The following is a 15,062-nucleotide window of genomic DNA, read 5'->3' as shown; positions in this document are numbered from 1 at the left end:
AACCATCAGACCCCTGGCATGATCTCACAGTAATGGAAACTAGAAATAAGTGATGAGCTGTGAGTGGCAGCGTGTCTGTAGCAGCGCTCTCACCTTAACAAACGTGGTCGAAGGGAACGTCGCGAAATCAGACGTGACTCGAGCTCCAGGCTGGTGGTTGATGACGTGCTCGGCTACTTCATCCTGACAGAGTGAAGAGAAAAGAGAAGAGATGTGGCGGAGGACATTTGAATTTTACTGAATTTTAGGTGAGTGTTTATTTGTGTAATGCAGGTGTGAAGATGTGTTTACCTTCAGTCTGCCCAGAGTGTCGCTCAGGGACTGTAATCTAGCCGTCTGTTCCAGGAGCTGAGCACTAGGTGTCACTGCAGGACAAACAAAACAGTTGTCCCTAAAGTGAGTAACGTGTAATACCACTGTGAAAAGATGATGAACGATCTCACAGCCTGCTCTATTCAGATGTGGAGGAGACATCTCAAAACAAACTATAACTATGAATGCAATTCATTTACAAACATTTCTACTTCAGTGAGTATATCAAACCCTAACCCTGAAGACACAAACCAACTTGCTTGATGGCACTCACTTACCTGGAGATTTCCCAGTGATGTCCACCACCTTGACGTTGGCACTCATCTGCAGCAGAGTCTCCAGGAGCTGGTCGGTTTTGCGATAGAGGGCGCTGGAGAGCACTTCGGGACGTCCTCCGTCTTTGGAGGGAAGTTTGGTCACGTGAAGAGGAGGCAGGGAGGCGAGCTGAGCGCGCATCTTCTCAGCCTGAGAGGGGAAAGACGTGGACACTCATTAATACAGACATGACAGCAGAAACATAGATCAATCTATGATACTAAAAAAAGCATTTCCTCATGTCTTTGAGGGTTCATCATGAAGTAAAGAGTAAAATCTGTATAAAAGTTGAGGTGTTGAGGTGGTGTAGAGGTGACTTGTACCTTCAGTCTGTTGTTCTCGTTCTTCAGGTGTTTGATGCAGAGTCTCTGAGCTTCGATCTGCTGAGTCAGCAGAGGAGAGTCGATCACCTGGACACCCGAACCTGAGCCGACACCGGTCATCATGTTCGCTGCAGGATAGAGAGAGAGCGGGTACACGTTAGGAACATCTGACAGGAACCAAACCTTTATTTATACTCGTGTGAGTGTTTGCATTCATGAAACACTCCAGATAAACTGCCTTTAGTCTCAGTTTAAATAAACTTTTTCTGCTCCGGTGTAATTCTATTAAATGTAATATATGTTTAATAAAAACAAAGAAATAATGTCGATATTCATGTTTGACTTGCAGACTTGCAAAATGTTGATTAAGATCATGCACTAAGATGATGTACATGCCATGAAAAACAGATTTATGTGATGAATATCACATTTAATAACTGTAATGAATATTTACATAAAACCTTCTCAGTCTTAATGGTTTAATAACAGAGTTTCTGCAGGTTCAACTCGTTAGATTTAAGACTTTTTAAGACCTTTTATAATACCACATTACATTCACACAATCATTCTGTGCTGTATTACAGTAAGAGGGATAACTAGCATGGACAATGTGTCCTGGATTTATAAAAGAGATGTGTGACTACTGAAAGCCCACAAACAAATACAAAAACCTTTAATTTAAGACTTTTGTGAACTAAATTTAATACTTTAACACATTAAAAGGCCTTTTTTAAGAAACCAAGTTCCTTTAGCGCTTCTGAAGACTTTAAGCAACATGCAGACACCCTAAATAAAACATGCAAGTAGTATTTAACTGCAGTCAAACCATGCATGATTAAATCATCATTCATTTTAGCATGCAGGATCAACAACACGAGTAGATACCTTTTTGTTCCTCTGCAGAAGTAAAAGATTATAAAGAAGTCATACAAGGAGAAAAGAGTGAAGACAAGGGGGAGGTGTTTAGGTTGTTAGGGTCAAAAGGTGGAATTAAAAACAGTCGTTGGAGTTAAAGTGATGATAAATAACCAGAAAATGGTTAAAAAGTGTTTGAATACTTACTAATACTAATACAAACAGCTCTGATATAAGTTAAGCATGTGTGTTAATGTGACTTCTTTACCTCCTGCCATTCCCGTGACGATGGAGGCGATTCCTGACGGGCCGGTTCCTCTCATCCCGTCCATCTTTGACTGGCTGTTGATTCTCTGCTTCAGCTCGGCCTTCTCTGCCTCCAGCTGGTCGATGTCGGCCTGCAGAGCGTCCATCGTCTCCTCAAACTCCCTGCAGAGAGGAGGAGGAGGAGAACATGACACAGCTGCAGACTTCTGTTACAGAACACGACTGTACCGTCTGAATCTACGGCCGGTTCTCACTTCTCTTTCTTCTTCAGCAGAGTCTGAGCCTCGTCCAGTCGAGTCTGAATCTTTTCAACACGTTCGTCTGCGTCTTTGGATGAACTGTCGAGCTTCTTCTCCAGGAGGCTGAGGCGGACGTTCGCCTCGCTCAGCTCCTCTCCCTGAAAACATGAACATAGTGACTCTGCAGTTCTTGTTTTTATTCTTGGTGAATCTGCAGTGAGAAAGATGTGTGTTCACCTACCTTGATCTTGAGAGACTTCTTCAGCTCTTTGATGACCGTCTCTCTGTCCTCCAGCTTCATGCCGAGGCCTTCAGCATCAGTGATTTCAGCTCGGAGAGCTGCTGAACGCACATCCACGGGTGGAGGGTTCTGAGGGGTGACAACAGAATGACGTCAAAACTCAAGAATCTTCTAATCCTTCTGTCAAAACCAAAAACTACAGCTGAGAGAAATCACGTCGAGGTGACTCACCTTGTTTTGAGGCTTCTCTGAGTCATACTCTCCCTCTTGCATGGCGGTGGCCATCTTGTTCATGGTTGCTATGACGATGCTGCATGACTGCCGCAGACACTCGTAGGGGTTGGCGCCCTGGGATCCATAAATCTGAAAATGATAGTGAGATATTTTATAACCAGAACACTTCGCAGAACTGTTTTTGGGGCATTTCCATCACAGATAAACTGAAGTATCACTACGTGTACCTGCTCTCCCGCCTTGAACGCCACATCCTCCAGTTTGACAGCCGACAGCCCCTCCTGTTCACCGAGAGGCGACATCATCTGAGCTCCAGCTGCTGCAACCTCCTGCAGCACCGCCACCACCCAGGTCAGGTGTTTCCTGCAGTCTGAGAGGGTGTCTGACACCTGCGGGACAAACATCAGCATCACAACCGGGTGAAGACTAATGTATGTATTCTACTGAAGAATAATTTATTTTCTAGTCGGTAATGATGAAGTAAAAGTTGTCCAAGTTGAGGGGTTCTGCTGCCATGGTTACCTGCTGTCCGAAGTTGAGTGCCGATGGTATTCCCGGTGCGTCGGTTCCGGGCATCCTGCGGCGGATCTTCTTGCAGAACTGCCGGATGTCGCTGCAGGACGTCTCCAGGTCCTTCAGCAGCACGGCGAGGTCGGCCTTCTCCTGACCGGTGTGCAGGAACGCACGCAGGCGACCGACCTCCACCGCCATGCAGTCCAAGGCACTCTGGGTAAACTGTACAGGGACGGCAGCAAGATACACAGCTGTTTAAACTGCATAAACACTGTCACAACTCCTTTTAACACATGAGCTGCTGGGCTTGTCTTTTTCTTTTATTTTGAAGTATGAAGTGCGACATTTGTCCTGATGTTGATGTTGGTACTCACTCTGATGTGATCAGCCAGCTGCATGGTGCACTCCTCGTTCTGATCTGCCAGGTGGATACTGTACAGGTGCTGAGGAACGAGTCATTTTGTTGTTCAGGTACAGTATTATGGTTTTATGGCTTTTGACACAAGCTAGAATAACATATCTGTTCAACATCAACACTGTAATGTACCTATACAACTGCATCTGTTAGCAAAACGAGGTCCAACATGGTACATTTGACTTTTTAACAGAAAATCAAATCACAAAAAATCTTTAAGACAAACATCGATAAGTGGACCTGAATACAATATATCCTCGTCATGTCAGATCATTGCTTCATTAGATTTAGCTGATATAATCATGAATATCAGTGTGTGTGTTTGTGTGTGTGTGTACCTGATAGTATTTAATGGCCTTGGTGAGCGGCTCCACGTTGACCGTCTCGTCCAGCTGGTCTTTGTGCAGCATGTCGATGAGGAAGTCCAGAGAACGCTCGTGGACGCTCATCTCCGGGTACAGAGAGCCGATCTTCTTATAGACATCAACAGAGCACTGATCCAGAGCCCTTAAACACACACACACACACACAAACACACACACACACAGAGCAACATTAAATTCAACTGAACAACATTTCTTTTTACAACTTAGCAAACACAAAACATTTGAAGTGCTCAGACTCTCTCCTGCTGTGTATTCTTGGCTTTATGGACCCTAATGAAACATACTGCTCGTATTTATGTAGCGTGGCCTGCAGCAGACTGAGCGAGTAGACCAAACCGCCAGCGAAGCTCAGCTGCTCCCCGGCGGCTCCCTTCAGTCCCGCTCGCTCCACACAGTTCTCATTCAGGTCGAACTTCTCCTGGGCCTGTTTGCTGATCAGCTCGGCCTGCAGGCACACACAAAAAGATTTTATTTCTGTCTTCCTTCTTCCTCTTCTGGAGGAAATGTATTTATAAAAGTGTTTACCTTGCAGATGAGCCTGGGGATGAGCAGCAGCACCAGGATGCAGTCGTGGTCTCCGCCGTGACGGAGGAAGGACTCGGGCATGAAGGAGGTCAGAAGAGAGACGTGTCTGTTGGCCTGACCCACCTCCATCTTCCTCAGCTCCATCTCAATGGCCTGGACACAAACACAGACACATACACACAAGATTAAACACAACATAGACAAAATAATATATGGACCCTGACTTAAAATCTGGTGCAAACTTAAAACCTTCAAAGTTTTGACTTTACAAACTCTAAACCATAAGAGAGTTGAAAAAAGGACGTTCAGGCTGATACAGAATCACATTTAACGTTATCAGACTTCCTCATTATTCAGACCACAGAGCTCTTTCTGTCTCTGACCTTGGCGTACGCCTTCGTCTCTGCAAATTTAATCTTGAAATCGAACATCTCTGCAGGCGGCTGCTGCTGCAGCTCTGCTGAGGCTTCCTGCTGGCTGGTCAGGTCTCTGTTCACCTCCTGCAGAAAACACAACGGTAGAATCAGGACGCAGCATTAGGCAGAAACATGTGTGGTCGAACACCATGCTCGATACGCTACATTAAAAACTAACTGCGTACCTGCAGGTGAGCTGTGAGCTCTCGGTACTTCTTGATGGTCTGCTGGTAATCGGCGACAGTCTCCTGAGCGGCTTCGACTCGTTTCTCGGCCTCTCGGACTCTCGCAGCGCCCAGATCCAACATCTCCCTCAGCTCCAGCTCCGTCTCTCTGGCGTTCTCCTGCAGCTCGTCGTTCATCTCATTTATAGCTTCCTGAAGGGTGAGACGATGACAAACAAACAGGGTCTGTTACTGGGAGCTTTTTATTATGACTATTCTTTTTGTTTTTCAGATTTTGGAAAATGTTGCTTGAGGTTATTTTTCCAAGTGAAATATCCAAATTACAGGAACTGCAATTTTTTGATACTACATACATACTATTGTAAATGCAACAGCTGTAAAAAATAATTGCAAGGTTTGTAGTACAGTCTGTGTCTCTGTAGGTGGCGCTGCTGTAGATGCTCCTCACACTAACTACCTGACTCTTCCTCTGTTTATTACAAACACATTTCTAATGTCTCAAAATGTTTTGACTCCTGGATGTAGTTTGTTTGTTTGTTACTTTGATGTGTGTACTTTGAAAACTCTCATGCCACCATATTGTTTTTAAAGATGCCATTATCAATCAAAATCCTGCACATCCTGTAGTTGACAACTTTTGCCTGAGACAATGACAGACCAGTCGGGTTTCCTCTCAAGCAACATCTGTTCTGATCGAGGTCAAAAACAGAAGTGGACTTCAATCTAATTAAAATAGAAACTCAACAATGACTTCAGCGACCACAAACACCAGAGGGCAGCACATACATATTAATGACTCCATATCAATAATGAAATGACTCAGCAAACTGTGGCACTTTAATTTTCTCTGACCTCAGTCCTATAAATACTCAGAGGGTCAGAGCAGGAAATGAACGGGTCTTCGGTCATTAGTCTTTAAATTAAGAACTGGATCAACTTTGTGTTTTTTGTTAATTTAATCTCATTCAACATGTCTGTCGTCAATGAGACCGATGACTTTCACTCACCAGGTCAGTGACGGTCTCTCTCAGCTCCCTGACTTTCTCCTCCAGGTCCAGGTTCCTCTCTGTCAGCATCTCCACCATCTCCTCCGCCCCCAAGGCTGCATCCACCTGAAACAAAGCATCAGAAATAGAGGTTTTATTTGTCTCCTTCATCAATGACTTCACCAATATAAGCTTTAAAAGTTCATAAATCCAAAATAAAGATCTCCTCTGAACGTAAAAACAGGCAGATTTTCGTCACTGTGAAACACTGACCTGTTCTTTCAGCTCGTCGATGGTCTTTTCTGCCGCTGACATCTCCTCCTGCAGTTTTTCTTTCTGGCTCCTCAGAGTGTCCAGCTCCACGTTTTTCTTCTCCATCTGCTTCTGCAACTTCACATGTTCCTGCTTTTCCGATGCAGACAGGTCACGCATCCTGACAAAAACAGGAAACCATCAACATCTGGATCAAGAACTTCTCTTTCCCTTTTCTCTTATCTCTATTTATTGTCAATTTTACTGACGCAACATGCATTCTCCCTGGCATTGCTGCAGGATGAGATGTCCATTAGTTTTATCGATTTGAGTAATTTTCTTTCTATTTTCTGGTTTCTTTCCTTCTCTATGACAGTAAACTGAATATCTTTGTGTTCATTGTGTTTTTGTTTCACATCATCTTGGGCTTTTGGAACCAAACAACTAATAAGTTAATCAAGGAAATAATCGACAGATCAATCAATGTTAAAAATAATCATTAGTTGCAGTCCAAGAGTCGATTTAAGGAAGTGCCGACACACCTACCTGACCAGTGCCTCCTTCAGTCTGCCGTTCTGCTCCTCCAGCTGTTTCACGTGGTAACTGGAAGCGGCACCATCTGAACCTGTTAGAGAAAAAACACAAAAAACACAACTGAAACACACACACTTCTTTTTTCATGCAGGGTAATAAAAAGACCAAGAACAACTTTTAATTTATGTGACCAAATGACACTTGAAGAGAATTGATGTTGCTGGATGTTATTGCCAAAAGAGAACATGGATCGTTTTAATTAAACGAATGGGGCTTTTCTTTGAGTTGGCTCTGATCACTGTTTGCCGCAGCTGTAAAGAAATCGATAAATCAGCCGCCATCATGCCGCACTCAGAGGTCACCGAAGACCGACTCTCTCCACACTACTTCAACAGTCTGATCACATTATAGCCCGACAAATTTCTCCTCCTGTGCTACTTCATCGCAACTGAATAGAGAGAGAGAAAGAGATACAATTTCACAGACAGAAACTTAATTATTTCATTTTGCTCCCTTCTGTACAGACCACTTTAAGCATTTCACACTGTTTTAGACAGCTTACAGTACAGGCTTATTTTTTAACAGCCTTAAAGATAAAATATATATATATATGCGTTAAAGCAGAAAGACATCTGCTGCCTTAATAAAAAATGTATTGAGGCGACTAACGCAACATACATGTAATAATTATTATTTCTGCATAAAAGCTCTTGTCAGTTTCCACATGCACGGTTACGAATGAGTTAAGCAAAGTAGGAAGTAGGAAGTATCTAAGTAGGAATGCTTCGAATGTGGTTGTGGTACCTGTATTTTTTTTGATTTTGAAAATAAAAATAAAAAGCTGAAAACATCATCTCTGCGTCTTCGTCAGTACCTTTCTCCTCGATCTCGTGCTTGAGGATCTCCAGGTCCATGGTGAGCTCATCCACTTTCTCCTTGAGCGAGTCGACCTCCAGCTGCAGAGACTCCGCCCTCTCCTCGGCCATCTCCTTATCCAGCGTGGCCATCTCGATGGCGTCCGCCGTGTCCGACATCTCCTCCACGTAGCGCTCCTTCGCCTCCATGGCCTCTTTTGCCTCCTACACACAGAGAAAAACACAGTTATGGACTGTTGTCTATATAATCTCAGTACAGTCTTTACAACTCTTTTCTCGTGATACATTTTAATTTTTCAGTTTATTCTTTATTTAAAGGCAGAATTGTGTTTGCTGCTGCTGCTGCTGCTGCTACATGGGTGTGGCTGGCAATTATGCAAATATTTAATCTGCAAAAAATTTCATTTGTGTGCATTTGTCTGATTTTAGTTGAAATACGACCTCCTCCACCTGACACGAGTATTGTTCTTGGATGAAAAACATGATTACTTGTCATTTGGTCGTATAAAAATGGTCAAAAAAACCCAAAAACAACAGCACTGCTACCCGTCCATCTACTCATACGCTCGTCCATCTGTTGCTTCTTACCCTCTTGGCCTCTTTCAGCTGTTTCTGCAGCTCGGCCTGCTGCTCCTGCATCTTGTTCTTCCACTCCTGCAGCTGCTCCAGCTGGATCTTGTGCTTCTCCAGCTCCTTCAGCTTGGCCTTGTCCTCCGTCCGCTTCATCTTCAACGTCTCCAGCTTCTCCTCCAGGTCCTTCACCTGACCACGCAGTGCCTCCTCCTCCTGGATACAGGATGGTGGCGAGGATCGGTTATGAGGACAGATGGGAGGAAAAGTAGCAATTTAATTAGTTTCGACACGTTACTGGTGCAAGATGTTGAGATAATCACACATTTTAACAAAGTAAAAGCGCTGCAAGACACAAAAGGAGGTTTCACCCTCACTCTATTGCTCCAGTTTCTCATTCTTTAATGTTTCTTTAATGGATTCACTTTCAGGTTTCTTCTCAGTGAATAATGAAAGCAATATATCAAGTACAAAGCTTTCACTCTGACGGCACTTTCGGCTTTTTATGTGTTAGAAAGAAAGCTTTAATTTCACTTGCCATGCACTGACTCCACCTGTAGACACGAGAAAGTCAGCGAAAAGACACACACACACGCCTTATCGGGAAGTACACACGAACAGTATCAATCTGGCAATAGATGAGAATTTGTTTTTGCAGCCTGTGACAGACAGAGCCACCTCACACGCCAATTAAAGCCTCGAAGTCACACTTTTGACATCTTGTTATAAATGTTAGTGAGAGAAAAACAACACTTCAATATCAAGTGCAGAAAACATCACATCACGCCACATCACTGCACCTGTGTTTCCATAGCGACGTCCTCCTGAGGGGATAAAATATGAATCAGACTGATCACGTCCGCCGTAAAAATTAAAAGACCAAATAGCAGCTGACTTTTGCTAAATGTTAACGTGATAATACGTGACATTTTCATACATGTTGCTCTTTATCGGCTGCTCAAACGACACGCAACAGATTCAATCCGTCCCCAGTTCATGATTAACGAATTAACAGAACATTAAGCCACTTTACTGGTTAAAATTGGCTAACATTTGGTCACGCACTGGTTCTTAATCGTGCTTAATTGACTGTGTGCTCCAGAGCTAATCACTTCAGCAATTACCGATTGTCTCATTTCTGAGAAGCAGCAGACTAAAAGGCAGCTGATACAGACACTTCTTCGTTATCTCCAGTTAATGACTTATTTAAATGAAACAGATGCTCATTTTCAGGTTCAGAATTTTTTTTTTTGGGTCACTACTTGAAGAGGTTTTTATGCTTTAATGCTCAAAAAACACATCCCCTGTGTCTCCGGTCGGCTTTGTCGTGTTTTCAGCTTCCAGTTACCGTGAATATAGGCGTAATTCTGCAAACGTGTGACATGGTGACGTACTGTGATGTCACAAAGTCAAGGAATTAAAGGCAGGACTACCGACGAGATGTTTCAGGAGCAGTGTTTGGAGCAGACTTGGCAAAAGAGCCTACATAAAACACTGAAGGAAAGGGAAAAAACTAAAACGCATTATAGGTCTCACATACGATCCAGCATCTGTAACCATCAAAAGGATATTCTGTTTGTAAATGAGTGGGTGAATGGATTATATAACTAACAGATTGGCACGACATTATGCATAATAACTTCATGTTTTGTGTATTTCTTTTTCATTTATTCGACTGAAATTTCTGTTGTGTTTTCAGAATTTTGCATAATGTATTGTTAGATGCCAGTTATGGCCTCCAATGATGCCCGGTGACTCCTGGATGACACCCAATATAAACTGACAGCTGTGTCAAAAAACATGTATATTTATAGGAGCTATAGAGAAGAAATGTCACCTCTAATTTAACTCCCACACCTCGACTACTACTGCTTATGCACCGAGTGTTAAGACGTCTGTGATGTTGTTGGCACGCTGTGCTCTGTGGTTTTGTAACACATTACTCACCGTGCCAACAAGATGGAAAGATTCAGCAATCAATCCGATGCCTGATTATGTAGTTATTGGTTTTAAAAGAGAGAAAAATGTATCCTCATAGCTGGCTGAGTCACCTGGTTACTACCCTAACCCTAAATATAGAATTATCCCTGTATCTGCTGGATGCAACATGTTTCTTAATTCATCGGCAGGCAGCCTTTCTCACTTCACACCGACTGTAAAACATCAGATCTGCTACACTGCTAACTACAGCGAGATATTTCGAGCTGATGCAGACCTTGCTGGGGACAGGGGGCGGCGGGTTTCCAGGGGAGTGGAGGGTGGGGATGACCGGAGCAGCCAGAGGGGTCTGAGCCGGCGTGCTGGGCTCGCTGCTGCTCATCTCCCCAGCTGAGGCCGAGGCCGAGCCGGACGCAGCCCCCTTCCCACCTGCAGGTCGGGTGGGCTGCTAAAGAAACAAAAGAAAGTTGAACCATTAGAAATCTGGATAGAAAGACGATGAAAAGATCCCGCTCGGTATAAGTGGCTGTCTGGTGATGTAATATTGGGCCATAATGGAGGTCGTTGAATGAATATGTTGACATAAAGAACCCTTTTTGTTTTTGTCTTTGTAAACATCTATAAAACAGTATTTCTGATCGGATATGTGCAGGTGTGTTTTGATCACAGCATCATAAATGTTTATATTTTCTGGTTTCTTTCCTCCTCTGTGACTGTAAACTAAATATCTTTGGTTGTGGACATAAAAAACAAGAATTTCTGGGATGTCAGCGTTGGCTTTGGGAAACACTATTCGACATTTTACATAGTTTATGTACTAAACAACTAATCGACTAATGAACAACAATGAAAAAATCTGTAGTTGCAGCCTTATTTGATTCCTCAACATGCTTGCTAATTGAAAACAGACTGAAATCTTCAATAGCTGAGGATTTAAACCTTTTTAGTATCTGGCTTCCTGAATTCAGTCTACAATTTACGCTCTGCTAGTCACACTATCCTTTTAATTTTGGGTGCTTAGCATCATTACATTGTTCACGCTTTACTTGCTGAGGACTATGGAAGTCAGACTGATGGTGCACTTGAAAATCTGGCTGGAAATGAGCAGATATTTTGTTTGGTACACGCCCAACACATAAAACTGATCATAACAAGAATGTCCATGTAATTATAAAAACACTTGTTTTGCGCTGCCTGACCAATATTTATAATATTTATATGGTAATAATACAATAACTGAATAAACATAAGATGTCCTCAGAGGAAAATAAGGTCCCCAGAACACTGTTTGAAGCTAGAAAGGTGGCAGGGTCCGCCACATATAAACAAAGCGAAACAGTATGAAATTCATTAACTGTAGGTTTGTCAAATGTTCTTGTCATATTGAGAGATGAGTCCCTGTTTTTGCATTTGCCAATTTTTTATTGGACCTCCATCATGGCCACATCTGATTTTCAAATAGTGAGCATAATTAAATAATAGCAAAAAAACAATATTAGAAAGCAAAGAAAGCAATATTAATATGCTGAAAATGCCATGGAACGAAGTGAAACAGACAAATAAAAAGACAAAACTGAGCAAAAGAAACACCTGCTAAAGCAGAAAGAAAGAAATTTGACAACAAAAATATCGAACACATGAATGCTGGAATACTAAAATATAAATGTGAGGAAGTCTAAAAGGATAAAATAAAGAAAAACAGCAATGTAAGTAGAAAAATGTTGGCACTGTTGACCAAAATTGTGATTCCTCTAATGAAGACAAAATGGATGTCGTGTCTGGCGATGTATTGTCACTACTGTCTCAGCAACACTCGCTCAAACACTCACTCACAAACTGCTGCATGAAGTGAAATAGCAATCACACGTATAAATGAAATGGGAAGCCCTGAAGACTTTGAAGACTGGGCTCACCTTGGGCCTTCTGGCCGTGGTCTGAGGAGCAGAGGGAGGAGGAGAAGAGGAGGAGAGGAGGAGGAAAAGGAGGATCAGGGAAGGGAAGGGAAGGAAACAAACAGCCAGGGTTAGTGATTCAAGGCAAAGTTCATATTAAACTGGAAATCACAGACAGAAGGACAAAATGAATGGAGGATGAAAAACTTTCCAGACTTTTTACTGACAGTAAAAAGCTCACAACGAATCCATTATCATGTAACGTCCCTACAGATCTCGTCTCCTTTTGTTTTCCTCCCTGTCCTCGCTGGTCTCCGGGGCCTCATCTCGTCCACCCACGTGACCAAAAAAACCTCAGTAACAACATGGACACAGTGGCTGGTACGGCTGCCGTGACCTAAATGACTGCATTGTGTCTCGAGGGACACGGCAGGTTCATCTGAAACCAGAGCTGTTGCACCGCGCTCATACTGGGATAATAGCTTGTTATCCTGCTACATCGCTTGTTTCAGACACGCTGCACAGGCGGCCGGCTGAGTGGATCATCAGTGAAGTGTGCAGAGAGATATCCACTCTTTGTTCTTATCTGATTTCTAAAGAGTCCGTCCACCAGATCTGGGTTGCATCTTTTTTAACTGAGTTCTTGTGAATGTTTGAGTTAAACTGCTTAGAGAAGGAGAGGTTTGCTGTAAAGGACAACAAAGAGCATCCTGAGGAAGAGGAGATAATCCCACAATTTATTCTAAGAAGATCAAAGCCAACACTTACACTGTAATGTGCTCTCAAGGAAAAATCTGCATCTCTATTTTTAGTTGATTTCCATGAGAGAACTCATATTTAAAGATCTGGTTTCCCTGCAAGCGAATCTTTAGGCTCATGTGAGTTTAATTCTACATGCATCGGCTGTACAGCTGGACGGATGATCCACAGGATTATCTATAATGAATGAACTTTTTCAGAAATAAAGTCCAACACAAGGTAAAAGTGGTGGCAAAAACATTTCCATTAGTCTGTTATTTGGGTAAAAGTAGTTTGCCAGAGTCCAAGTTAACTCCTTCTTCTTCTTCTACTTTGATATAAAACTGAGCAGAACCATGATCAGTGTTGTCACAACATAAAATTGAAAATTGAACATAAAGAAATATAAAGTTGCAACATATCCTTGTTTGCATAAACCTAAATCGCCAACATTTACCTCTGACGATTGGGTTGTGTAAAGTACATGTTCTACGATCACTGGTTTGTTTGATTATTAATAAATATTGGTACAACTTTACTTTATCCGTCCTTTATATCCTAACTTTTTCCAAGAAAGTTTCCTGGAAAGAACAACTGAAAAACGATCTTTATCATTCAATAATAGTTGATTCATATGTTTAAATTTTTCATCTTCAGTAAAAGAATATAGATTATTTTAGTTTATTGGTTGATTTGAATCATTAATTGGAAGTGAACCACTTGAACTTTGTCTCCGTTTTACTCATGATTAGTGCCACATTACGTTGTTCTGTCCTGGAAACATTCTAGGACATTATCAGAAATTGTGAGGAATTTATGGACCTGAATAAAGCGTCCCCTAAATACAGTATATACCCAATTTTTGAGCAAACTCAATCTGCAGATAGCCAAAACAGCTACAAAATGGACATTGAGAGTACGTCGTCTCCACACAGGCCTTCCCTATACGGTGATAACTACATTAAAACAGAATTTAACCCAGATCTGTGCAGACGCTGTGCAACACTTTCTCTTCTACCCGACCAACTCTCTCTGTCTCTACTTGGCCACGGCCATCGCTTTGGTCAGTTATCGTTCTTTATTGGATTAGAGCTGGACCATTCAGCAGAAATTAGCCCGAGCTAACAGCTGTACCAAATAAGAGCTGACAGCCTACTTAAGCCATAGTGTCGTGCTGTGGATAACAGAACAGGCTGTACTGACATCGCATCAGCCCTGTTTATTACATCTGCAACCAAGAGTGAAATCCCTTGATTCTCCCCCGACGGACTAAAATCATTGACCTCGTAAAAAAACAAGCTGTGGAAGGCATGACTCGTGCAAGCTGAACCCAAATTAAGGATAGACAGAACAATACAACTGAAGCTGCTGCACACACATGAAATAACTCTGCAAAAAAAAGGCACGTGAGTTCACAAAAAAATCAATAAAAAAATCAAAAGAGAGCACGACCCAGCTGCAGGTTCACTTCTACTTCCACTCTGGGAATATCAAGAGGAGAAAAAAAAAGGGCGATTCCCATCAAAGCAGAATGAGGAATAGCTGAAACTTCCAGGCATGACCTTTACAGGCAGCTCTGCCAACAAAACAAATGGATGATGACAACAATAACAGCAACATCCCAACATTTAAGGACGATCATTTGGAGTTCTGTACCTTCCGGGGTGCAGGAGTCTGTCTCATCATATTTGCAAGAGAAGAAGACACACACACACAACACAGTCACCGAGAAACACACACAGAGGAAGGTGATAAAACAGGGAAAGATGCTCGATCCACAGACGCCGGCTTTAGGACAGACAGCTGAAGCCGAACAGACAGGCAGCCACTCAGGCCGGGAAGCTGCAGTGGTGCAAATGGCCGCAGCGATTTTTTCCCAGGCTCCCCCTCCCTTCCCTGCCTCCGTCCGTCCCTTCCTCCTGCTATCGTCCTCCTTTATGTCCTCCTTCTCTCATAATCCATTCGCCGGAGCCCTCGGTCGGTGCCTCCCTTTCCTTTCTGCTACGATTACGACTCTGACATCTCGCTGCCGTGGAGCCTCCGACCTGCTT

At 42.8% G+C, this 15,062-nt stretch overlaps 1 protein-coding gene across 7 annotated transcripts in view; it reads right to left on the bottom strand.

Annotated features, from left to right (window-relative positions):
* dctn1b (dynactin 1b) overlaps positions 1-15,062 on the bottom strand; it is a 32,793-nt gene that overhangs the window by 1,917 nt on the left and 15,814 nt on the right. For 2 of the 7 annotated variants that reach the window (XM_084381378.1, XM_084381380.1), the window contains exons 6-31: positions 14,668-14,685; positions 12,295-12,315; positions 10,659-10,829; positions 9,244-9,267; positions 8,462-8,659; positions 7,873-8,077; positions 7,011-7,089; positions 6,486-6,645; positions 6,234-6,338; positions 5,227-5,418; positions 5,009-5,125; positions 4,626-4,778; positions 4,385-4,545; positions 4,053-4,221; positions 3,674-3,742; positions 3,309-3,521; positions 3,014-3,175; positions 2,784-2,915; positions 2,553-2,681; positions 2,327-2,469; positions 2,074-2,234; positions 1,836-1,847; positions 951-1,078; positions 591-777; positions 292-365; positions 94-183 (exon numbers count right to left, since the gene is read on the bottom strand). In XM_084381378.1, coding sequence (XP_084237504.1) covers positions 94-183; positions 292-365; positions 591-777; positions 951-1,078; positions 1,836-1,847; positions 2,074-2,234; positions 2,327-2,469; positions 2,553-2,681; positions 2,784-2,915; positions 3,014-3,175; positions 3,309-3,521; positions 3,674-3,742; positions 4,053-4,221; positions 4,385-4,545; positions 4,626-4,778; positions 5,009-5,125; positions 5,227-5,418; positions 6,234-6,338; positions 6,486-6,645; positions 7,011-7,089; positions 7,873-8,077; positions 8,462-8,659; positions 9,244-9,267; positions 10,659-10,829; positions 12,295-12,315; positions 14,668-14,685 — 3,273 coding nt within the window. The remainder of the gene's footprint in view (positions 1-93; positions 184-291; positions 366-590; positions 778-950; positions 1,079-1,835; positions 1,848-2,073; positions 2,235-2,326; positions 2,470-2,552; positions 2,682-2,783; positions 2,916-3,013; positions 3,176-3,308; positions 3,522-3,673; positions 3,743-4,052; positions 4,222-4,384; positions 4,546-4,625; positions 4,779-5,008; positions 5,126-5,226; positions 5,419-6,233; positions 6,339-6,485; positions 6,646-7,010; positions 7,090-7,872; positions 8,078-8,461; positions 8,660-9,243; positions 9,268-10,658; positions 10,830-12,294; positions 12,316-14,667; positions 14,686-15,062) is intronic. The other 5 variants (XM_084381379.1, XM_084381382.1, XM_084381381.1 and 2 more) reach the window with 3 other exon arrangements.

Source organism: Pagrus pagrus (assembly GCF_965226575.1).
Source record: "Pagrus pagrus genome assembly, chromosome: 18".
Taxonomy (NCBI): Eukaryota; Metazoa; Chordata; class Actinopteri; order Spariformes; family Sparidae; genus Pagrus; species Pagrus pagrus.
The sequence above is the reverse complement of the archived record's forward strand: the minus strand, read 5'-3'. Positions and strand labels throughout refer to the sequence as shown.